Source organism: Babylonia areolata, chromosome 29, assembly GCF_041734735.1.
Source record: "Babylonia areolata isolate BAREFJ2019XMU chromosome 29, ASM4173473v1, whole genome shotgun sequence".
In the NCBI taxonomy this organism is placed as follows: domain Eukaryota; kingdom Metazoa; phylum Mollusca; class Gastropoda; order Neogastropoda; family Buccinidae; genus Babylonia; species Babylonia areolata.
In genome coordinates, this window is record NC_134904.1 from 5,703,447 (window position 1) to 5,729,866 (window position 26,420).

Below are 26,420 nucleotides of genomic sequence, written 5' to 3' on the forward strand. Positions count from 1 at the left end.
GACGGCAACACTGATGGAAGAATCATGGCCGTGCCTTCTTCTTCTTCTGCGTTCACTCGTATGCACACGAGTGGACTTTTACATGTATGACCGTTTTTACCCTGCCATGTAGGCAGCCATACTCCGTTTTCGGGGGTGTGCATGCTGGGTATGTTCTTGTTTCCATAACCCACCGAACACTGACATGGATTACAGGATCTTTAACGTGCGTATTTGATCTTCTGCTTGCGTATACACACGAAGGGGGTTCAGGCACTAGCAGGTCTGCACATATGTTGACCTGGGAGATCGTAAAAATCTCCACCCTTTACCCACCAGGCGCCGTCACCGTGATTCGAACCCAGGACCCTCAGACTGACAGTCCAACGCTTTAACCACTCGGCTATTGCGCCCGTCGATGGCCGTGCCAACTCCCGGCGCCCGCCTCGACTCAGAGAGTCAGTCCACCATGAGTGTCAATCTGTACTTATCAGTGCCAGACGGATTCGTGTAGTAGGACTGAATATTACGCAACTTACCAATCACATGCATTTCTTTTATATTTGTATTTGTATATATTTGTTTTTTTTTTTTTTATCACAACAGATTTCTCCCCAGGGAGAGCGCTTCCGCTACACTACAGCGCCACCCATTTTTTTAATGTATTTTTTCCTGCGTGCAGTTTTATTTGTTTTTCCTATCGCAGTGGATTTTTCTACAGAATTTTGCCAGGAACAACCCTTTTGTTGCCGTGGGTTCTTTTACGTGCGCTATGTGCATGCTGCACACTGACGCCGGAACCTCGGTTTATCGTCTCATCCGAATGACTAGCGTCCAGCCACCACTCAAGGTCTAGTGGAGGGGGAGAAAATATCGGCGGCTGAGCTGTGATTCGACTGAACCAGCGCGCTCAGATTCTCTCTTGCTTCCGAAAGCGGACGCGTTACCTCTAGGCCATCACTCCACATGTCCGTCAATTTAAGTACAAACACCAGTGCTTAACTTGTAGAAAGAACATTGTTTCTTAATTTTCCTTCCCGGCCTCTTCCCACCTCGATCTCTGTCTCTGTCTCTCTCTTTCTCTCTGTCTCTCTCTCTCTCACACTCTCTCTCTGTCTCTAGTGTTCTTCTCTCTGTCTCTTTCTGTCTCTCTCTCTCTGTGTCTCTCTCTGTATCTCTGTCTCTCCGTCCGTTTCTCTCGACTGTCTCTCCGGCCGAGTCTCTGATTCTCTCTCTGTGTCTCAGTCAGTCTCTCTCTGCCTGTCTGCCTGTCTGTCTGTCTCCCTCCGTGTGTGTGTGTGTGTGTGTGTGTGTGTGTGTGTGTGTGTGTGTGTGTGTGTGTGTGTGTGTGTGTGTTCTCTCTCTCTTTCATAAAATGAAAGCACGGTGTTAGTAGAGGATACATAACAGAGGGAAAAAAATTTTTTTAAATGTTTTTCTCCTGTTATGAATCTCAACTAACACTATGCTTTCATTTTATTTAGTATCGTGTAGTGTAGATGGATTGAAATAAAGCACACCAGTACTAATCTATTATCATAGAAATAAAGAATTTTGTCTTGTCTTGTCTTGTCCTGTCTTCAGTGTCTTTTCTCTCTCTCTCTCCCTCTCTCTCTCTCTCTTTTGTGACAGATGGCAAAGGCAAATTGCAAAAATCTTAAAACCGTTTTCATCTCTCTCTCTCTCTCTCCGTCTCCCTCTCTCTCTCTCTCTCTCCGTCTCTCTCCCTCTCTCTCTCTCTCCGTCTCTCTCCCTCTCTCTCTCTCTCTCTCTTTTGTGACAGATGGCAAAGGCAAATTGCAAAAATTTTAAAACCGTTTTCATCTCTCTCTCTCTCTCTCTCTCTCTCTCTCTCTCTCTCTCTCCCTCTCTCTCTCCCCCCCCCCCCCCCTCTCTCTCTCTCTCTCTAGTGACGGATGGCAAAGACAAATTGCAAAAATCTTAAAACCGTTTTCATCTCTCTCTCTCTCTCTCTCTCTCTCTCTCTCTCTCTCTCTCTCTCTCTCTCCCTGTCTCTCTCTCTCTCGTGACAGATGGCAAAGACAAACTGCAAAAGTTTTAAAACCGTTTTCATCTCTCTCTCTCTCTCTCTCTCTCTCTCTCTCTCTCTCTCCCCCCCCCCCCCTCTCTCTCTCTCTTGTGACAGATGGCAAAGACAAATTGCAAAAATCTTAAAACCGTTCTCATCTCTCTCTCTCTCTCTCTCTCTCTCTCTCTCTCTCTCTCTCTCTCTCTCTCTCTCTCTCTCAGTCTCCGGCCCCTCTTTCTCTGTGTCTGTCCATCATCTCGGCCTCGTCCCCACTCGATCAGCCCTCACCCCCTCCCTCTCTCTGTGTGTCTCTGTCTGTCTGTCTCAGTGTCTGTCAGTCTGTCTTTCTCTGGCCTTTCCCCCACCGCTATCTTTCCTTCTCTCTTCAAACACAGTTAAAAAAAAACACACCCACATGTATGATCATATATATATATATATTGTAAGTACGTTCGTTCGTGTTTTCTCATCTTCCATTCTGTTCCTAACCGTTTGTACAGTTTGGGGTAAAGAGACAAGCTGCAGAACGAAAAGATGGCGGAAAAATGCTTTCCACACGCGCTGTACCCAGATACCACCATCACACTGGCTCTTTTCCGCGATGTGGAAAACGCCAAGGAGATCCGGCAAGCAGTGATGAGTGGGAAGTTTGATGCTTCACTCCTGAAAGCTTCTTTGGTGAGTAGTTCACGGAGGCTCTATCTTTCTTTCACTGTCAGGAAAGGCAGTAAGTAGTCAGCAAGTCTCCCCAGTGGCTCATGTTTGCAGTATGTAATACACGTGTGCACGTGGTATGGTCTGGTAACAGTGTGCATAAGTTGTACAAGACAGACTGCGCGCTGCGGCAGTAGTTTATGCTCCTCGGCATAAATTTTGGACAATACTGAGTTATATAATATCTGTCGGACGTTGTCTTCAGTTGCCTAAAACCTGCCAATGTAGGGCGCTGTTGACTTAACCCTCAAAGTGCTGGATATAATAAAACATGCTTACAGAAATCATGCTTAAAACAAAGGGATAGTTTGCCTCCGCTACCTGTGCTCTGATTTGGGGCATTTGTATGCTTATCAGTAAGAATAAACAGGTAAACCTATACATTTTTGGAAAGTAGAGTGAATGAAGAATCAGATAAAAGTAAGAAAAAGGCTGTACCTTGTAAGTAGTTGGAGATATTCCACAGGATATAAACAACAAATTTTGCAAACTTGTTTTCCAAAAACGTCAACCACAATGTTTATAGGTATTTTCACATCTTTTACAGAGTCAAAATCTCAAAATTGGCATTAAACTGTGCAGAAAATGTTCTGGCTGCAGAATCATGAAATGAATATAACTGAAACAATGAAATTATAAGCACTGTATTATTTGTTTGAGACACACCCACCGACGCCACGCACGCGCACATCTACAATACTTTATGCAATCACAGGCAAAAACAGAAATAAATGTTTTCTTTTAGCTCATGTTGCTTTCAAAAGCAGCAAGAATGCTTTAAATCAAAATAATTTCCAGTTTTCTAGCTTGATTTGGTCAAGAAATCGCAATAGACCCATGCCTAACCCACTTTACCACCCCTCCCCACCCCTATCGCCCACCCCCCAGTTTTTGTGGCTGGAGACACAAAACTGAATGAACAACAAGCAAGCCAGCATGCCCAAGTGTCAAAATAACAAAGCCGTTTTCACCAGAATCCCTGTCAGCAAATGAATCATCACTAGTGACAAGGTCACTCATTTCCTGAGCTTTGTCAACTTCAGTGTCACTCATTGTTTACAAAAAATACGAAGATCTGGACTTATAAACTCGGTCAAAGTTTGTGCAAACACAAGCAGGGAGGCAGTAACACCAGAACGAGGCAGTTTTACGAAGGCTGCCGAGCATAGCCGTACGATGTCGGACCTTATGTAAACAGAGCCACGATCGTGGCCCATCGCACTTTACCGGGAAAGCCACCGGGAAAGCCACGATCGTGGCTCATCGCGCTCTCCGGGTTAATGAGGTGAAGGTTGTGTGTGTGTGTGTGTGTGTGTGTGTGTGTGTGTGTGTGTGTGTGAAAGTCAAAGTTCATTTCATAATGGTAAATTGAATAAACAACAGTTGCTTAGAATTTTTAAAATTTTATTTACATCAAGCCATCAGTGAAAAAAAAAAGATAAGTAAGAGAGAGAGAGGTATTGAAAAGCATCAACAACAGCAACAAAAAATGCAATAATAGTGTGATAATAATGCACACACACAGAGTGACAACACACACACACACACACACACACACACACACACACACACACACACTCACATACACACTCGTGCAAATGAACACAAATCTTCTAGCACAAATACACACAAAGTCACTGCCAACACAATCGTATACAAAACATTTCGCAGTTTAAAGAAGTTTCAGACTAATAGATCAAGGCTTGTATTAGTCACTGTTTTAAAATCATTTTCAGTGACTGAGTGAGGTAATTCTTCAGATTTTTTTTTTCTTAAATATGATTTTATTCATTATTCATAATACTTTTTAGAGTGAGTGGAAGATTATTTCATAAATTTCCACCAGAATACAGAAAGTTGGATTTGTAACTTTGGTTATTTCTTCAAATTCTTGGTTTAGATATGCAGACCATTAGTTTTAAAAGTGTGTGTTTGTGTGTGTGTGTGTATGTGTGTGTGTGTGGGGGGTCGTATGCCCAAGGAAAGCATCAAGATCATTGTAGTAAGAAAAACGAGAAAAAAATCATTAAAAAAGTAGTTCACGATCTTACCTTTTTTTTCTGCAGTGTGCTTTGGAGAATGGATGAATACGCATTCGCAGAGTAGCACTCAGCCATATCTAGGTCATGGCTTTAATCTGAAATGAAAGAGTGAAACTGAAATGGGGTTAATGTTTATATTGTGAAAATGTGGAGACTGACTTTTTTTTTTATTATTATTTTTTTTTATTCCCCACCCCCCCAAAAAAAATATCATCTCTCAGGAATTGGAGCAGAGATCTATCCCTGTTTCTCTTATTCTTAATGGAATTTGTAGAATACAACTAGAACTTTACTTTCAGGTTTGTTGTTTGTTATGATATTTTGTGACCCAGTGTTGACCGACTTTCCGTGGCAGAGTGGAATGGTAAATACATCAGTCTTTCTTTGGTTGAACATTTTTGTGACCCAGTGTTGATCAACTTTCTGTGGTAGAGTGGAATGGTAAATACATCAATCTTTCTTTTGTTGCTTGGGTTTGAAAAACACCTGAGATAATGTGTTATTCTATTTTAATAAAAAATGTAAATGTGTGTTTTACATGATAAATGTAAGAAATAGTTTGACTTAAGTTTTAGGCTTATGTGGAATAGGGAAATGGTGTCTGTCTCTTTTCTGATGATCAGACACACGTTATCAAGTCTCATGCAAATAAAGCACAACTCCTGGAATAAAGTATTCTTGTTTTATTATTTTGTATTGTCAGTTCACATTTATATGTATACATAAATTGTAAAACACACACAAAAAAAGAGAGAAACTCACAAGATTGATGCTACATAAATCAAGAGTTAACTCTGTTACCCAAATGCTGTGAAACCTGACATATTCATTGTGCCTTATTTGCACAAGGATCCACCTGCTCATTTACCAAAATCAATCCGTCTAACAAAGATTTATCTTTCTACCACAAATGTTAACAAAAAATGTATTACAATACATTCAATACATGACAATTTTTTTGGTTGTCTTGTAAAAAATAACCCCCCCAAAAAACCACTCCTCTTGTTTACAGATTGAATCAGAATGGTTGCAGTGTTTATAAAACAGACTTAGAATCCACGACATGGTGTTTGTGTGTGCCGTGTGTTGTGAAGACATGGTGTGTGCTGTGAAGACATGGTGTGTGTTGTGAAGACATGGTGTGTGTTGTGAAGACATGGTGTGTGTTGTGAAGACATGGTGTGTGCTTTGAAGACATGGTGTGCTGTGAAGACATGGTGTGTTGTGAAGACATGGTGCGTAGTGTGAAGACATGGTGTGTTGTGAAGATATGGTGTGTGCTGTGAAGACAGTGTGTGTTGTGAAGACATGGTGTGTGCTGTGAAGACATGGTGTGTGCTGTGAAGAAGACACAGTGTGCTGTGAAGACATGGTGTGTGCTGTGAAGAAGACACAGTGTGCTGTGAAGACATGGTGTGTGCTGTGAAGACATGGTGTGTGCTGTGAAGAAGACACAGTGTGCTGTGAAGACATGGTGTGTGTTGTGAAGAAGACACAGTGTGCTGTGAAGACATGGTGTGTGTTGTGAAGACATGGTGTGTGCTGTGAAGACATGGTGTATGCTGTGAAGACATGGTGTGTGCTGTGAAGACATGGTGTGTGTGTGTTGTGAAGACATGGTGTGTGTTGTGAAGACATGGTGTGTGTTGTGAAGACATGGTGTGTGTTGTGAAGATGTGTATTGTGAAGACATGGTGTGTATTGTGAAGACATGGTGTGTGCTGTGAAGACATGGTGTGTGCTGTGAAGACATGGTGTGTGTTGTGAACACATGGTGTGTGTTGTGAAGACATGGTGTGTGTTGTGAAGACATGGTGTGTGTTGTGAAGACATGGTGTGTGCTGTGAAGACATGGTGTGTGTTGTGAAGACATGGTGTGTGTTGTGAAGACATGGTGTGTGTTGTGAAGACATGGTGTGTGCTGTGAACACATGGTGTGTGTTGTGAAGACATGGTGTGTGCTGTGAAGACATGGTGTGTGCTGTGAACACATGGTGTGTGCTGTGAAGACATGGTGTGTGTTGTGAAGACATGGTGTGTGCTGTGAAGACATGGTGTGTGTTGTGAAGACATGGTGTGTGCTGTGAAGACAATGTTTGTTGTGAAGACATGGTGTGTGCTGTGAAGACATGGTGTGTGTTGTGAAGATGTGTATTGTGAAGACATGGTGTGTGCTGTGAAGACATGGTGTGTGTTGTGAAGATGTGTATTGTGAAGACATGGTGTGTGCTGTGAAGACATGGTGTGTGTTGTGAAGACATGGTGTGTGCTGTGAAGACATGGTGCGTGTTGTGAAGACATGGTGCGTGTTGTGAAGACATAGTGTGTCCTATGAAGACATGGTGTGCTGTGAAGACATGGTGTGTGTTGTGAAAACATGGTGCGTGTTGTGAAGAACTTCAAGAAGACATGGTGTGTGTGTGTGTGTGTGTGTGTGCGCGCACGCACGCTGTGAAAACAATGTGTGTGTGTGTGTGCTGTGAAGACAATGTGTGTATGCTGTAAAGACATGGCTATAGTGTGTGTGTGTGTGTGTGTGTGTGTGCTTTGAAGACATGGTGTGTGCTTTGAAGACATGGTGTGTGCTGTGAAGACACGGTGTGTGCTTTGAAGACACGGTGTGTACTGTGAAGACAGGAAAACATGGTGTGTGTTGTGAAGACATGGTGTGTGCTGTGAAGACATGGTGTGTGTTGTGAAGACATGGTGTGTGCTGTGAAGACATGGTGTGTGCTGTGAAGACATGGTGTGTGCTGTGAAGACATGGTGTGTGTTGTGAAGACATGGTGTGTGCTGTGAAGACATGGTGCGTGTTGTGAAGACATGGTGTGTGTTGTGAAGACATGGTGTGTTGTGAAGACATGGTGTGTGCTGTGAAGACATGGTGTGTGTTGTGAAGACATGGTGTGTTGTGAAGACATGGTGTGTTGTGAAGATATGGTGTGTGCTTTGAAGACATGGTGCATGCTTTGAAGACATGGTGTGTGCTGTGAAGACAGGGTGTGTGCTGTGAAGACATGGTGTGTGCTTTGAAGACATGGTGTGTGTTGTGAAGACACGGTGTGTGTTGTGAAGACACGGTGTGTGCTGTGAAGAAGACACAGTGTGCTGTGAAGACATGGTGTGTGCTGTGAAGACACGGTGTGTGCTGTGAAGGCACGGTGTGTGTTGTGAAGACATGTGTGTGTGCTGTAAAGAAGACATGGTGTGTGCTGTGAAGACATGGTGTGTGTTGTGAAGAAGACACAGTGTGTGTGTTGTGAAGAAGACACAGTGTGCTGTGAAGACATGGTGTGCTGTGAAGACATGGTGTGTGCTGTGAAGACATGGTGTGTGCTGTGAAGACATGGCGTGTGCTGTGAAGACATGGCGTGTGCTGTGAAGACACGGTGTGTGCTGCAGGTGATGGACGAATTCCTGGTGACGGTGGCAGCCAACAAAGCGGTTCACGCACAGCGCTGCGGCAAAATGACCACAAAGACAGTGCACTCTGAAATCCTCTTCAATTTGTCAGCTGGCAGAAAGGTACGTTGTGCGTTTTGTCTGTGGCATTTCATGCTTTGTACATGTTATCAACTGTCATGCATTTCGCTCATGGCATGGTGCTTTGTAGTTATGTAATGTATCAGTTATCAGTGTATGTTGTCGGTCTTCTCTGTCAAAGTGTTGTTGTGCAGTGCTTCCGTGTTTCGCTCGTTCAGTTCCTTGGTAGTGTTGGCAGTATGTATCGTGATTGATTGTGTGGTTTCTGTTGGCAACGCCTTTTCAAGTTATTAGCTTAAAAAAAACAACAACAAGCAAGCAAACAGAAAACACACAACAGCAACAACAACAAGAATCAAGATAATTGGCACTCTGCTCCAATTTTCCTCACCATGGGTAAGATAAGATGAGATAGAATAAGATATAAAAGAATAACTTTATTATCTCTAATTAGATAAGTTGTCAGGTGCATTTTCACAACATAGACAAATAAACAATGTGGAGACCATTACTGTAAAGAAACAAACCAACCAAAAAAAACCCCAACAACAACAACAGCTAATAGGAATATAACGAAGACACAAATGCAAAAAATATCACATAACCTGACTTGGTTGGGGGAGGATCAGTTGAAAGAAGGAGATGGTTGTGCTGCCTCTTCTTATGCCAGGCACTGGATACAGTGGACATGGAATTCACTGCCCTGATGGTCATTGAACCTGAAAAAAAGGCTATGGCACTTATAACCTGAAATCTTGAATCTTTTTTTTAAATTTTTTTTTATATTTATGATGAATGATGATAATGATAATTTTTTTTAACAAAACTTCAATCAATCATTTTCTATATGTAACACACACACACACACTTTCACTTACTCACATGTGTACACAGTGATTCCCCTCCCCCTCCTCCCACTCGATTTTTTTCCTACCCTCGTCTAATATCACTTAACAGTGAAAAGACGTTAAACTAAAGAGCGAACGAACCTTGGAGATCCATCCATGATTTAGGTTTGAGACCTTGGGACAGGAGGGCATAATGCCTTCCTCCATTAATGGACATCCTGGCATCAGTCAGGCCTGAGAAATACTGAAGCATATTACAGACACATGCATCAGTGCACGCATGGCTGGTCATGATGTTTGAGAAGAACGCCGGCAGTACTTAGCACTCCCACAAACATGCTAGTGCTTTAATGAGTACACACACGCAAAAGTTCAAACACACAAGTTGAATATCCGATAATCCATGTCAGTGTTTGATGGGTTGTGGAAACAAGAACATTCCCAGCATGGACACTCCTGGAAACGGAATATGGCTGCCTATGGGGTGGGATAAAAAGAACAAAAAAGCGGTCGTACGGGTAAAAAAGTTGAGCATGTGTGTATGACTAACAAATAGCAAAGAGTGGTAACTCTCTCCATTACACAAAGTACACAACTTCAAGTCAGTGATGCTTAACGCTACCGATTCAGCTGTGTGCACATGTCACATGATTGGTATAAGGACAGGCCCGGCGCTTCCTTTTTTTACGGAAGTGTCTGGGTTTGTTCCAGTGTACCTTTTATTTACCTGTGTGCTAGCTGAATCGGTAGCGTAAGCATCACTGACTTGAAGTTGTGTACCTTGTGTAATGGAGAGAGTTACCACTCTTTGCTATTTGTTAGTCATATCGTCTCCTGGCCCTCATTATTTGTTAATTTCCATGTGTGTATGGGCGTGCATGTCTGAAGCCTGACTGAGTGACACAGGAAACAAATGGTGAGCGCGCCCAAAGGCAGCTCTTGGCCATCTCTACCCAGGTAGACAGTCTGTTGTGCAAATGATTCGGCGTTTGTAAAGCGTTAAGAGCTTGGTCTGTGACCAAGGATTGGGGCTGAATAAGTGTCCATATCATCATCATCATTATCATCATCCTCATCGGTGCAGTTGATGACTGTGGACTGTGTGGCCTCCATTCTTTCCTGGACTCGTTTTAGCCCACAAATGGAATACTCTAGTTTGGATAGTAACGCACATTAATTAGAATTATCGGCAAAAGGTGGCTTCAAGTTCAATCAAGTGTTGCATGGGATTGTATTATTGCTTGACTACCACCCTCCCCCCCAAAAAAAATAAAAAGCCAGATTCTGAACGATTATTTTTGTACCAAGCTTAAAAAACCCTTTGTTTCTGACATGTTGAAATACAAAATTGAAAGTGTCAGTCAAAAATATTCAGTGCAGATACTGATATACATTATTCTCATTCAAAAACGAAACCTGAAAGAGTTTATGTTCAACCACTGTTTTTAAGAAATCAAAAATTTGAATTAGACTTTGCTCATAATTCAGTATATTAACGTAGATGTATGTATATATGTACTCCTTCAATATATTATAAATGCAGATTTTCTGCTGATTTGGCAGTGAGTGTGTTTTGCTTTCGTGTGAATGGAATCTTGATACAAAACGGGGAAAATGAAAAGACTCCCACACACTCGGGACGACATACACATATCCATGCATGCACACACGTGCTCACATAATGATCCCAGTCTGAGTCCTGAAAAAAAAAACAACCCAATAGTGGCCAGTAGATAGCTCAATCTTTTCTTTTCACAAAAGTTTGAGACTTTTTGTGAAAACTTGCTAAGCTGTTGAACTCTTTTTTTTTTTCTCTTTTTTTGTCAGCCTGTCACAGATGATGTTACACTGCAATCTTTCAACGGATTCATGTAACCCAGACGCCTCACACACACAGCCAGTCGATGAAAGAAGCTGTGAACTTGATTGGGCGGCATCACATGACAGGTTTCTCTGTCTCCTTTCTATTTATAGATCACGGAGGCATTCAGAAAGATTGGCATCAGCGACGGTGACACCGCCGTCCTCGTTGCAATCGTGGGCAGCGGGGAGGAGTCTCGGCGAAGTTTGGAGACGCTCAAAGGATTGGTGGTTGGGAGACAAGTGGATCTGGAGGAGCTCCCATCTTTAGCCGACCACCCGGCCATTCGGAAGGTAGGGAGGGTTCAGTGGGTGCTGGGTGACGGGGGCAACAGCTGAGGGCTTTTATAAACTCATTCTTCCCCACAGGCATATGCCTGCTACAACTCCCCAGGACCAGCACTGCATGGAACCACTGCAGTAAAGAGTAAATTGTTCATTAAAAAGGGCAAAAATCGATGGAGAATTGTTTTATTTGAATTGGTCAGACAAAGCTTTGTTTTCATGCTCCTGGGATCCGTGAACAGACGGGCGCAATAGCCGAGTGGTTAAAGCGTTGGACTGTCAATCTGAGGGTCCCGGGTTCGAATCACGGTGACGGCACCTGGTGGGTAAAGGGTGGAGATTTTTCCGATCTCCCAGGTCAGCATATGTGCAGACCTGCTAGTGCCTGAACCTCCTTCGTGTGTATATGCAAGCATAAGATCAAATACGCGCGTTAAAGATCCTGTAATCCATGTCAGCGTTCGGTGGGTTATGGAAACAAGAACATACCCAGCATGCACACCCCTGAAAGCGGAGTATGGCTGCCTACATGGCGGGGTAAAAACGGTCATACACGTAAAAGCCCACTCGTGTGCATACGAGTGAACGCAGTAGAAGAAGAAGAAGAAGAACCCGTGAACAGCTCAGTTTAGAACACCAGCTGTACCAAGCAAGAATAAAACGAAATCAGATGAGTGTATTGGTTCGAGAATACTCGAACCAGGTCCATACGGGGAAGTAATTTTGGTACGAGATAACTCACACCTGGGATAGAATGAGTTAAACTAAAAGCGTTGGAACTTCGGATCCAAGCGTCCTGGGTTTGAATCCTGTTTGCAGCATCTTTTGGGTTGAGGGAGGAGATTTTTGTTCTGATCCCCTAGACCTACTGATCTACTGATGCCAGAACCCCCCCTCTGTGTGTATAACGTTAATGAGCATGCAGAAGATAAAATATGCATGTTAACTAAAGATCACATTTTCATGATATCCATGTGGGTGTTTGGTGGGTTATGGAAATACGAAGATACCCAGGCGGCATGCACAGTTTCAGATTCAGTTACTAAGGAAGTATCACTGCGTTCAGACCAATCCATATAAGCTTCACCACATCTGCTGGGCAGATGCCTGACCAGCAATGTAGTCAGGCCCTGAGTGTGTGCATATATATATATATATTTGTGTACCTATCAGAGTGGATTTGTTGTACAGAATTTTGCCAGAGGACAACACTTACGTTGTCATGGGTTCTTTATCAGTGCGCCAAGTACGTGCTGCACACTGGACCTGTGTTTATCGTCTCATCCAAATGACTAGATGCTCAGTTTGATCAACCAGTCAGAGGTTGGGGAAGAAAGAGTAATACTGGGATTCGATCCCATAGTAACCAAAGTGTCTTTTTTGTTTGTTTGTTTTGTTTTTGATAACCTCTGGCAAAATTTTGTAGAAGAAAGCCACTCAGAAAGGTTGTGTGTGTGTGTGTGTGTGTGTGTGTGTGTGTGTGTGTGTGTGTGTGTGTGTGTGTGTGTGTGTGTCTCTGTGTGTGTGTGTGTGTGTGTGTGTGTGTGCATGCATGCACTCAAGGCCTGACCAACGTGTTGGGTTACTTTGCTGGTGAGGCATCTGCCTAGCACTGTAGCAGACGTGGTGCTGCGTACATTGATTTGTCCGAACGCAGTTCACACCTTGAGAAACTGAAACTTGACTGAAGGTTGGAGCTGCAGCCCAGAAACACAGAAGAAGAAGAAGGTGGTTGGAAGCCCATCATCTCTCACAGTCCCAATGGTTTCTCTCACTTTGAGACAGTTTGTGGGATTACGAGAAAGTGTGTTTTTTTGTTTTTTTAAAAATTTTTTTATCACGACAGATTTCTTTGTGTGAAATTCGGGCTGCTCTCCCCAGGGACAGCGCGTCGCTACACTACAGCGCCACCCATTTTTTTAATGTATTTTTTCCTGCGTGCAGTTTGATTTGTTTTTCCTATCGAAGTGGATTTTTCCACAGAATTTTGCCAGGAACAACCCTTTTGTTGCCGTGGGTTCTTTTACGTGCGCTAAGTGCATGCTAGCACACGGGACCTCGGTTTATCGTCTCATCTGAATGACTAGCGTCCAGACCACCACTCAAGGTCTAATGGAGAGGGGAGAAAATATCGGCGGCTGAGCCGTGATTCGAACCAGCGCGCTCAGATTCTCTCGCTTCCTAGGCGGACGCGCTACCTCTAGGCCATCACTCCACTGTGGTCTTTCCCCTCCCATGTTTCTCTTATTTTTTGTTAAAAAAGTATTTTTCTTTGTCCAGAATATTTTCTTTACTTTTTTTTCTCTCTCTCTCTCAGTTTTCTCTAAGGTTTGTGTTGGTTAAAAAAAAAAAAAAAAAAAGTCAGAAACCAACCCCAGTGACAAAGGAAATGTTTTTGATAAAAAAAAATAATAAAAAATAAGGGGGACTTCCTATGCTTTCTCACACATTGTGAGAGCTCAGAGATTGTGGGGGCGCCCACCATGATTTCTCTCAGTTGAGATCAAAAGTGGGAAGGGAACGTCCACACTTTCTCTCGCAGTTCCCTGATTACTCTCAAAGCGAGAGAAATTGTGGGGGAATGCGAGAAATCGTAGGCTTCCAGTTCCAGTGGTCCAGTTCACTTTTTCAAGGAAGTGTCACTGCGTTCGGGCAAATCCACATATATGTACGCATTACACCACATCTGCAAAGCAGATACCCGACCAGCAGCATAACCCGATTCATTTAAGAAGGTGGTGGTGGTGGTGCTGCTGCTGCTGATGGTGGTGGTGAAGGTGGTGGTGGTGATGGTGGTGGTGGTGGTGATGGTGGTGGTGGTGGTGGTGGTGGTTATTGTCACCTGGTAAGGGTTGTCATTGGTGGAATTCAGCAGAATGGTTAACTCACTCAGTACGGCCAGTCCTCTCTTCTCCTCTACACAGACCCCTCAGATGTCCAGTGGGTGTCTGAATGACCCAACCTTTAGCTTCCGTCGTCAGAATTGTGGTATTCTTTGTCAACATTCACGTCTTCAGTGTAAGAGCCTTCCGCTTGCAATATTTTGATGGTGGTAATTGGGGAGAAACGCTGTTAACTCTCTCCATACGAACGGCGAAAGAGACGACGTTAACAGCGTTTCACCCCAATTACCATCATAAAAATATTGCAAGCGGAAGGCTCTTACACTGAAGAGGTGAATGTTGACAAAGAATGCCACAGTTCTGACGACGGAAGCTAAAGGTTGGGTCATTCAGACACCCACTGGACATCCGAGGGGTCTGTATAGAGGAGAAGAGAGGACTGGCCGTACTGAGTGAGTTAACGTCGTCTCTTTCGCCGTTCGTATGGAGAGAGTTAAGACGCTCATCTGCCGTTGCAGTCTGTGGGGGTCTGGGTTCGATTCCCACTCTGGCCCTTTTCTCCCAAGCTTGTACTGGTAAATCAAACTGAGCGTCGAGTCATTTTGGACAAGACGATAAACAGAGGTCCCATCTGCACATGGTGCACTGGAAAAGAACCCATGGCTTTCTTCTTCTTCTTCTTCTGCGTTTCTGGGCTGCAACTCCCACGTTCACTCGTATGTACACGAGTGGGCTTTTACGTGTATGACCGTTTTTTTACGCCCCCACATGTAGGCAGCCATGCTCCGTTTTCGGGAGTGTGCATGCTGGGTGTGTTCTTGTTTCCATAACCCACCGAACGCTGACATGGATTACAGGATCTTTAACGTGCGTATTTGATCTTCTGCTTGTGTATACACACGAAGGGGGGTCAGGAGGCACTAGCAGGTCTGCACATATGTTGACCTGGGAGATCGGAAAAATCTCCACCCTTTACCCACCAGGCGCCGTTACCGAGATTTGAACCCGGGACCCTCAGATTGAAAGTCCAACGCTTTAACCACTCGGCTATTGCCTGTCGAACCCATGGCAACGAGAGTGTTTGTCATCCAGCAGAAGTCCGTAGAAATCTACTCTGACAGGCACACAAATGCACACATGGCGCGTTGGGTTACTGTGCCGGTGAGGCATCTGCCTAGCATATGTGGTGTAGCACATATGGATTTTTCCAAACGCAGTGACGCCTCTTTGAGAAACTGGAACTGAGACTGTCGTTGGAACTTCTCTTCATGTCAGGTTGTTGTGACACCACTGTCTGCTCTGACGGCGTGTCTGGGTCATCAGTTTTCCTGAATGCTGCAGTGCTGTAGTGTGGTTGAGAGAGAGAGAGAGAGAGAAATTATTTTCTGTTTTTGTTTTTGTATTTAGTTTTGCCATGGTTGTAGATAGAGAAAGAGCAAGAGAGAGAGAATGCTTTTCTTTCATCAAAAAAAAAAAAAAAAAAAATCTTTATATAATATATATCGGGTGTCCGAAAAAAAGTGAACCGCTTTTTGACAAGTATTTTCACAGTGATAGAGAAAAATGAATTCATTGAAAATTTTCACACAGTAACCTTAGGGCATCATCAACAAGTTCTGCAAAATATCTAAAGTTGAGACACAAATTATGCGAGTATTGTCAAAATCAAAACAGCATGTCAAAAAATCCAGTATCAGAGCTGTGCAATCTGACCATCATGTTCATGCCAGCTGCGAGATGTTGGCATCTGTCAGTATGTCAGTCTAAAAATAGCCTGTCTGGGTGTCAAGTCTATTGATTTTTTTATTTTATTGTCATCTGTATCCAAAATCAGTTCTGTCCAAAGTTTCAGTTTAGAAGGATCAACCATGCCTTTGAGTGAAAGTGATAAGGTTGCCATTGAAAACTGTTTCAAGGAGAAAGGCAGGGGTTGAAGAAGGATCGTAAAGGAATTTCCAAGCAAGGGGTGGAGTCATGTCACTGTAAATAGACTTATCGCTAAAATACGCACTACAGGGTCAGTAGCAGGTAAAATTGGCAGTGGGAGAGCCAAGACAGCATGTTTGGAGGAGAACAAGGACCGTGTTGAGGAGCTGATTCAGTTCCAGGAGGAGAACCCAGGGACCCACAAATCTCTTAGAGAAGTTGCAAGCGATTTACAAGTGAGCAAGTCTTCTGTGCAAAGAATGGTGAAAAAACTGGAGCTGAAGCCCTTCAAGAGGATACGGGTATCAAGGAGGGACCAAAATGTTAGAGGGAAAAGAAAAACTCTCTGCTGTAACTTGAATGACTGCTACTCGGCCACTGATGTGAAAAGGATAATTTTCACAGACGAGAAAGACTTTACGTTTGAGATAGCTAAAAATCGCCAAAACGATCGCATTTATGGGAAACGGAAACGAGAAATTCAGCCATCTCGCCTCTATCATGAGACTTCTAGATTTTCAAAAAAGATGATGGTTTCAGCTGGAGTATCCTAAAAGGAAAAAACAAACTTTCATTTTATAGACACTGATAGAGCCAAGGTTAATAGTGAAAGCTACATTCAGTTACTGGATGACAATCTTCTCCCGGATTGTAGGCGTCTTTATCCTAGAAACAATTATGTGTTTCAGCAAGATGGGGCTCCTTCACACACAAGTAGGGTAACTCAGGCCCATTTGGAGGAGGCTACACCAGAATTCATCAAGAAGGATGAATGGCTTGCACAAAGTCCTGACTGTAACCCAGTGGATTACGCCATATGGGACTCTCTGAAGGAGAAAGATTACCGGGGAGTGAGAGACAAATTGATGAAGCAGGCGTTAAAGGACAGGATAATTATGTCATGGGAGGAGATATCGTCGGTGGAAGAAATGCGTAAAAGCATTTCTGCTTGGAAGAAATGCCCCCCTCCCCCGTCGTTTAGTTATGGAGGAAGATGGAGGCCACATTGAGCATAAACTGAAATAAGTGAGTTTTCCTCTTATATTGGATTTTTTTCACATGCAGTTTTGAGTTTGACAATACTCACATAATTTGATATTTTAGATATTTTGAAGACTTGTTGATGACACCCTAAGGTTACTGTGTGAAAATTTTCAATGAATTTGGTTTCTCTATCACTGAGAAAATACTTGTCAAAAAGTGCTTAAATTTTTTTGGGACACCCTATATTATCTAATGCTTATCTTTGGTTTAAAAATAAAAAGGAAAGAAATTCAAGCTTTGCTATATTTGTGATAGACTTTGTTTTTATTCGGTCTTTCAAAATAAATGCTACTGTTCTCAGATGATTATGAAAATAAAAAAAACAAAAAAGCACACCCACGCACACACACACATATACACATTTTTTCCTCACAATACTTTTATTCTGGAAGCAAAAAAACAAATGAGAGAAAGACAGAAAGAACTTAAGAAGCGGGAGTTAATGGAAGTAGTCGTTATGGGGGGTAGCACAGAGAGCACACCAATTCCAAACAACAGAAAGTATCAGACTCCCTCAGACTCCGTGTCCATTGTGCTTCTGAACACCTGAAACCACTGTTCAGCCAGACAACGTCCGCATGGTTCTTTTTTAAAATTTTTTATTTTTTTGTTTTTCTGGAGGGGGAAGGAGGGAGGTATGGAAATCTGATCCATTTCTAAAGGTGGTTGATAAGTGCTTTTTTTTTGCTTTTTTTTTAATGAAAAATATACCTTTCACAGGCGTCTAAAAGCGTCGGGAGTCTACCATTTCTTGCTGAGAATAATCAGGATTTGACCAGTATAATGTTGTTGCCAAGTTGAGACAGCACAGCATAAAAACAACAAAAAAGAAAAACAACAAGGATATGATATTGATAATGATTGGTTGGGTTTTTTCCTTATCAGGTTTTTCAGGGGTATTCACTTTTCTGTGCAGGAAAAAAAAGAAAGGAAAAAAGATGAAACATTTAAGCAAAATGCATCTTCTGTGGTGTCTGTACAGTAAAGTTTGAAGTTCTTCGATTTGAAACGTCTTGATCAGGTTTTTATGTTGTTGTTTTTAAAAAATAAAAGAAAATTAATTTTTTTTTTTTTTTTAAACTCGAGGACTGAAATAAACTCTGTGACCTGATGTTTTGTTCTTTCACACAACACACACACACACACACACACGAACACATGCACGCCCGTGCGTGCCTGCGTGGACACACACACACACACACACACACACATATAATATTGGGTGCCCCCCAAAATGTGAACTGCTTTTTGACAAGTATGTCAAAAAATCCAGTATCACAGCTGTGCAGTGTGACCTCCATCATGTTCATGCCAGCTGCCAGGTGTTGGCATCTGTCAGTCAGTGTCAGTCTAAAAATAGCCTGTCTGTGTGTCAAGTCTATTGATTTTTTTTATTATTGTCGTCTGTATCCAAAATCAGTTCTGTCCAAAGTTTCAGTTTGGAAGGATCAACCATGCCTTTGAGTGAAAGTGATAGGGTTACCATTGAAAACTGTTTCAAGGAGAAAGGCTGGGGTGGAAGGAGGATCGTAAAGGAATTTCCAGGCAAGGGGTGGAGTCATGTCATTGTAAATAGGCTCATCGCTAAAATACGCACTACAGGGTCAGTAGCACGTAAAATTGGTAGTGGGAGACCCAAGACTGCATGTTTGGAGGAGAACAAGGATCTTGTTGAGGAACTGATTCAATTCCAGGAGGAGAACCCAGGGACCCACAAATCTCTTAGAGAAGTTGCAAGTGATTCACAAGTGAGCATGTCTTCTGTGCAAAGAATGGCAAAAAAAAACTGGAGCTGAAGCCCTTCAATAGGATATGGGTATCAAGGAGGAACCAAAATGTTAGAGGGAAAAGAAAAACTCTCTGCCGTAACTTGAATGATCGCTACTTGGCTACTGATGTGAAAAGGATCATTTTCACAGATGAGAAAGACTTTACGTTTGAGATAGCTAAAAATCGCCAAAACGATCGCATTTATGGGAAACGGAAACGAGAAATTCAGCCATCTCGCGTCTATCATGAGACTTCTAGATTTCCAAAAAAGATGATGGTTTCAGCTGGAGTATCCTGAAAGTAAAAAGGAAAAAACAAACATTCACTTTATTGACACTGATAGAGCCAAGGTTAATAGTGAAAGCTACATTCAGTTACTGGATGACAATCTTCTCCCGGATTGTAGGCGTCTTTATCCAAGAAACAGTTATGTGTTTCAGCAAGATGGGGCTCCTTCACACACAAGTAGGGTAACTCAGGCCCATTTGGAGGAGGCTACACTAGAATTCATCAAGAAGGATGAATGGCCTCCACAAAGTCCTGACTGTAACCCAGTGGATTATGCCATATGGGACTCTCTGAAGGAGAAAGATTACCGGGGAGTGAGAGACAAATTGATGAAGCAGGCATTAAAGGACAGGATAATTATGTCATGGGAGGAGATATCGTCGGTGGAAGAAATGCGTAAAAGCATTTCTGCTTGGAAGAAATGCCCCCCTCCCCCGTCGTTTAGTCGTGGAGGAAGATGGAGGCCACATTGAGCATAAACTGAAATAAGTGAGTTTTCCTCTTATATTGGATTTTTTTCACATGCAGTTTTGAGTTTGACAATACTCACATAATTTGATATTTGAGATATTTTGCAGACTTGTTGATGACACCCTAATGTTACTGTGTGAAAATTTTCAATAAATTTGGTTTCTCTATCACTGAGAAAATACTTGTCAAAAAGTGCTTAAATTTTTTGGGGACACCCTATATTATCTAATGCTTATCTTTGGTTTAAAAATAAAAAGGAAAAAAATTCAAGCTTTGCTATATTTGTGATAGACTTTGTTTTTATTCGGTCTTTCAAAATAAATGCTACTGTTCTCAGATGATTATGAAAATAAAAAAAAAACAAACACACCCACGCACACACACACATATACACATTTTTTCCTCACAATACTTTTATTCTGGAAGCAAAAAACAAATGAGAGAAAGACAGAAAGAACTTAAGAAGCGGGAGTTAATGGAAGTAGTCGTTATGGGGGGTAGCACAGAGAGCACACCAATTCCAAACAACAAAGTATCAGACTCCCTCAGACTCCGTGTCCATTGTGCTTCTGAACACCTGAAACCACTGTTTGGCCAGACAACGTCCGCATGGTTCTTTTTTTTTTTTTAATTTTTATTTTTTTGTTTTTTGGGAGGGGGAAGGAGGGAGGTATAGAAATCTGATCCATTTCTAAAGGTGGTTGATAAGTGCTTTTTTTTTGCTTTTTTTTTAATGAAAAAATATTCCTTTCACAGGCGTCTAAAAGCGTCGGGAGTCTACCATTTCTTGCTGAGAATAATCAGGATTTGACCAGTATAATGTTGCCAAGTTGAGACAGCACAGCATAAAAACAACAAAAAAGAAAAACAACAAGGATATGATATTGATAATGATTGGTTGGGTTTTTTCCGTATTAGGTTTTTCAGGGGTATTCACTTTTCTGTGCAGGAAAAAAAAAGAAAGGAAAAAAGATGAAACATTTAAGCAAAATGCATCTTCTGTGGTGTCTGTACAGTAAAGTTTGAAGTTCTTCGATTTGAAACGTCTTGATCAGTTTTTTTTGTTGTTGTTGTTTTTAAAAAATAAATTTTTTTTATTTTTTTTATATTTTTTTTTTAAACTCGAGGACTGAAATAAACTCTGTGACCTGATGTTTTGTTCTTTCACACAACACACACACACACACACACACACACACACACACACACACACACACACACATATATAATATTGGGTGTCCCCCAAAATGTGAACCGCTTTTTGACAAGTATGTCAAAAAATCCAGTATCAGAGCTGTGCAGTGTGACCTCCATCATGTTCATGCCAGCTGCCAGGTGTTGGCATCTGTCAGTCAGTGTCAGTCTAAAAATAGCCTGTCTGTGTGTCAAGTCTATTGATTTTTTTATTTTTATTGTCGTCTGTATCCAAAATCAGTTCTGTCCAAAGTTTCAGTTTGGAAGGATCAACCATGCCTTTGAGTGAAAGTGATAAGGTTGCCATTGAAAACTGTTTCAAGGAGAAAGGCAGGGGTTGAAGAAGAATCGTAAAGGAATTTCCAAGCAAGGGGTGGAGTCATGTCACTGTAAATAGACTTATCGCTAAAATACGCACTACAGGGTCATTAGCAGGTAAAATTGGCAGTGGGAGACCCAAGACTGCATGTTTGGAGGAGAACTAGGACCGTGCTGAAGAACTGATTCAATCCCAGGAGGAGAACCCAGGGACCCACAAATCTCTTAGAGAAGTTGCAAGCGATTCACAAGTGAGCAAGTCTTCTGTGCAAAGAATGACAAAAAAACTGGAGCTGAAACCCTTCAATAGGATACGGGTATCAAGGAGGGACCAGAACGTTAGAGGGAAAAGAAAAACTGGCTGCCATAACTTGAATGACCGCTACTTGGCCACTGATGTGAAAAGGATCATTTTCACAGACGAGAAAGACTTTACGTCAGAGATAGCTAAAAATCGCCAAAACGATCGCATTTATGGGAAACGGAAACGAGAAATTCAGCCATCTCGCCTCTATCATGAGACTTCTAGATTTTCAAAAAAGATGGTTTCAGCTGGAGTATCCTAAAAGTAAAAAGGAAAAAACAAACATTCATTTTATTGACACTGATAGAGCCAAGGTTAATAGTGAAAGCTACATTCAGTTACTGGATCACAATCTTCTCCCGGATTGTAGGCGTCTTTATCCTAGAAACAGTTACATGTTTCAGCAAGATGGGGCTCCTTCACACACAAGTAGGTTAACCCAGGCCCATCTGGAGGAGGCTACACCAGAATTCATCAAGAAGGATGAATGGCCTGCACAAAGTCCTGACTGTAACCCAGTGGATTATGCCATATGGGACTCTCTGAAGGAGAAAGATTACCGGGGAGTGAGAGACAAATTGATCAAGCAGGCATTAAAGGACAGGATAATTATGTCATGGGAGGAGATATCCGTGGAAGAAATATGTAAAAGCATATATGCTTGGAAGAAAGGGCTTTGTTTAGTCATGGAGGAAGATGGAGGCCACATTGAGCATAAACTGAAATAGTGAGTTTTCCTTTGATACTGGATTTTTTGACATGCTGTTTTGAATCTGACAATACTCGCATAATTTGCATCCAAACTTTTAGATATTTTGCAGGCTTGTTGATGATACCCTAAGGTTACTTTGTGAAATTTTTTAATGAATTTGGTTTCTCTATCACTGAGAAAATACTTATCTAAAAGCGGTTCACTTATTTTGGGATACCTGATATATATATATATATATATATATATATATATATATAAAAGTATATATATATACTCGTATGTATGCAATGGAATGTATGGATGAGTGTAAGAAAGAGAGAAAAGGAGAGAGATGATAATACAGACTTTGTACAACATAAAAGTGAGTGAAAACAAGCGCAGGTGACAACGAAACACACACACACACACACACACACACACACACACACACACACATATGGAGAGAGAGAGAGAGAGAGAGAGAGAGATATGTGTTCACTGCATACATGTGTACTGAGTTTGTTCTTCTTAGTAGATCTAGATGTGCATTTCTACAGACATGTAACCATATACATATATATATATATATATATATATATATATATGTGTGTGTGTGTGTGTGTGTGTGTTGTCTCAGTTTGTTTCGTAATTGGGCATGTTTCATCGTGTTTCAGGAATACAATCTATGATACATGTTGTTTCAGTGTATTTCAGGAGCACAAACATTTTGACATGTTGTCTCAATTTGATTTATAATTGTACACATTGTTTCTCTGTTTTTTGGTGTTTTTTTTTTCAGGAATACAAACAATTTTACGCATTGTTTCAGTGTATTTCAGGAACACAAATAGTTCATTTTTGACATGTTGTCCTAGTTTATTTCATGATTGTGCATGTAGTTTCTCTGTGTTTCAGGAACACAAACATTTTGACATGCTGTCTTCAGATTGTACACATAGTTTCTGTGTTTTAGGAATGCAAACATTTTGATGTATGTTGTCTTTATTCATTTCATGATTGTACACAAAGTTTCAGTGTTTCAGGAACACAAACATTTTGATATATGTTGTCCAAATTCATTTCATGATTGTACACGTTGTTTCTCTGTGTTTCAGGAACACAAACGTTTTGACATGTTGTCTTCAGATTGTACACATAGTTTCTGTGTTTGAGGAATGCAAACATTTTGATATATGTTGTCTTTATTCATTTCATGATTGTACACATAGTTTCTCTGTGTTTCAGGAACACGAACATTTTGACATGTCCAAATTCATTTCATGATTGTACACGCAATTTCTCTGTGTCTCAGGAACACACAAACGTTTTTGACATGTTGTCTTAATTCATATCCTGATTGTTCACGTGCTTTCTGTTTTTCAGTAATACAAACATTTTGACATGTTGTCTTAATTCATTTCATGACTGTACGTGTAGTTTCTCTGTGTTTCAGGAATACAAGCTGTTGGATGCAGAGCTGTCAGCCAGCTCAGCGGTGGAAGCCATCGCCACTCGCATCGCTGTCAAGGACGTCATCACTGTCTGAACGTTGGCATGGAGAGTGGTGTTGGGTTTTTTTTTGTTTTTTTTTTGTGCTTCTGTTCCCAGATTGAAGCTTTAACCCCTTGACTGCTAAACACTGATGAATGAAACCAGATCGGTATGTCACACTTTTAAGTTAAGTGATGTGACTTTTTGATTGATTGATATTGTTACTTATATAGCGCGTATCCTCGGTCGGAGACCAAGCTCTAAGCGCTTTACAAACACGGGTTCATTTGCACAACAGGCTGCCTACCTGGGTAGAGCCGACTGACGGCTGCCATTGGGCGCTCATCATTCGTTTCCTGTGTCATTCAATCAGATTTCAGGCACACAGACATACACACTCAGACAGACATGTAACATTTTACGTGTATGACTGTTTTGTTTATTTACCCTGCCATGTAGGCAGCCATTCTCCGCGTTCGGGGGTGTGCATGCTGGGTATGTTCTTGTTTCCATAACCCACGGAACGCAGACATGGACTACAGGATGTTCAACGTGCGTATTTGATCTTCTGCGTGCGTATACACACGAATGGGGTTCAGGCAGTAGCAGGTCTTCACATATGTTGACCTGGGAGATCGGAAAAATCTCCACCCTTTAGCAACCAGGCGCCGTCACCAAGGATCGAACCAGGGACTCTCAGATTGAAAGTCCAGTGCTTTAACCATCCGGCTGTTGCGCCGTTCTCTGAACAAGAGTACTGCAGTCCCAAGAGAAATAAGGCCAAATAAGGAATGCTGACTGACAGCCTGACCTGCGAGTTTCATTCTATATCTCAGTGCGGTGACAGCCCTTTACTGACAGTGTTAGTATACTCGTCAGTAGCAGTCAAAAGGTTAAAGGTCCCGTTGATGGCAGGAGAACTGAATTGTTTTGTGTGTATCTGTGTGAAATATATTACTTTCTAACGTATGAATAAGATTGAAAGAGGACTTTGCTTGAAAATTCATTTATTATGTTCGATTAATCATTAATTTTACAAAGTGTGTTTTATTAGGGTCATGTCACTGTTAATCTTCATCTTGTCTTTTCTCAGTTTCTCTCCATTCTTATTACATATATGTCACATACACATCTTTGTGTTAATGTGTGTAAATACATGTGTGTGTGTGTGTGTGTGTGTGTGTGTGTTGGTGCGTACGTATGTGTATGATACATCAACTCACACACATGAACTGTTCACGCACATTTTACATTAAAATCTGAAAACACTCAATCAGCTACCATTCATTTGCAAAAAAAAAAAATCCAAAACACTCCTGAAACAGTTTCCCAAATTGGTATCACTTCTATTTATTAGTGATTATGCCATGCATAACATAACAAGAAAGATCAGAAATGGACTGATATAACAGGATGCCAAGCCAGCAATAAAGGAGTAGAAAACAACAACAACAACAACAACAACAAACCATATCACATTTCAAGGAACACCAGTATTCACATCATAACAAAGCACCAGCTGCATGAGAATCATTGCAAGTCCAAAGCTGCATCAGGTGGTATGTATGGCCCTCCAGATTACAAGTGCAGAAAACACCCCTCCGATAACATTTTGGGACGTTGTATAGACAAGGGTAGAAAATCAAGCCTGTTTTCAACTTTCAAAGCGTTCTTGCATGAAAAATTATATTTAAAAAAAAAAAGAAAAAAGAAAAAAAGCCATTAAGTTAGTCTCAGGACACAGATACATTGTGAGATGTACAGGATGTTGGTGAATACAGTCGGGTCCTTTATATATTACATATCTTTGGTGTTTTTAAAAAAAATTTTTTACATGTTCCAGATGTTTGAATACCAGGAAATATAATTTAGTGTACAAGTTGGTCCTTAGTTCACAAGTCTCTGAATATTCAAACAAATATTCAAAGATATTAATAGCCCATCATTTTCCAACCGTCATGACATACAGATATTCATGAAAGAGACAGTTGCATGCATAATGGCTACTGTTTGACATATTTCATGTTTGTTCAGAAATGAAAATGTACAGTGGTTCTGTTAGTTCGGTCTTCATTTTACAATTTAATGCAGGATCCCCTGATAATGAGAAAGCCACGCGTTCACAGTGCAGTATCTTTCTCTGAGCTTACACTTGCTTCAGCTTAACAGATGATTTCACATCAATCGTCAAGTTTACAGTTGTCAGTTTGTATTTTGTATTTCTTTTCATCACAACAGATTTCTCTGTGTGAAATTCGGGCTGCTCTCCCCAGGGAGAGCGCGTCGCTATACTACAGCGCCACCCATTTTTTAAAATTTTTCCTGCGTGCAGTTTTATTTTGTTTTTCCTACTGACGTGGATTTTTCTACAGAATTTTGCCAGGAACAACCCTTTTGTTGCCGTGGGTTCTTTTACGTGCGCTAAGTGCGTGCTGCACACGGGACCGCGGCTTATCGTCTCATCCGAATGACTAGCGTCCAGACCACCACTCAAGGTCTAGTGGAGGGGGAGAAAATATCGGCGGCTGAGACGTGATTCAAACCAGCGCACTCAGATTCTCTCACTTCCTAGGCGGACGCGTTACCTCTAGGCCATCACTCCACCAATTTGTATGAGAAATACAAGATTACAGCTGCACAGTCATATCATTTCAAATGTTTCTGGAAGTTACATAACTGGAATATAATTCTTTTATGTGCACAGCATTTCACTGAAGTTTCTGAATCTCTCTCTCACTCTCTCTATGTATTTATATATGTATTAAGAGAGAGAGAAAGAGAGTGAAAAATACATTGGGAGTAGCATTTAGTCTAACAGTTTCTGCATTATCAGATACATG

General features: G+C 41.5%; 1 protein-coding gene across 1 annotated transcript; it reads left to right on the forward strand.

Annotated features, from left to right (window-relative positions):
- Window positions 1-2,530: 2,530 nt before the first annotated feature.
- On the forward strand, window positions 2,531-24,703 carry LOC143302310 (EKC/KEOPS complex subunit TPRKB-like). The gene is made up of 4 exons (XM_076616920.1): window positions 2,531-2,686; window positions 8,167-8,289; window positions 11,070-11,249; window positions 23,543-24,703. Exons 1-4 carry the CDS (start codon window positions 2,543-2,545, stop codon window positions 23,633-23,635), a joined length of 540 nt encoding a protein of 179 aa, XP_076473035.1. The 5' UTR covers window positions 2,531-2,542; the 3' UTR covers window positions 23,636-24,703.
- The last annotated feature ends 1,717 nt before the right edge of the window (window positions 24,704-26,420 follow it).

Coding starts and splice junctions, on each gene's coding strand:
- LOC143302310 (XM_076616920.1), top strand. CDS start 2,543: ATGGCGGAAAAATGCTTTCCACACGCGCTGTACCCAGATACCACCATC. Junction 2,687..8,166: donor CACTCCTGAAAGCTTCTTTG/GTGAGTAGTTCA, acceptor TGTGTGCTGCAG/GTGATGGACGAATTCCTGGT. Junction 8,290..11,069: donor ATTTGTCAGCTGGCAGAAAG/GTACGTTGTGCG, acceptor TTCTATTTATAG/ATCACGGAGGCATTCAGAAA.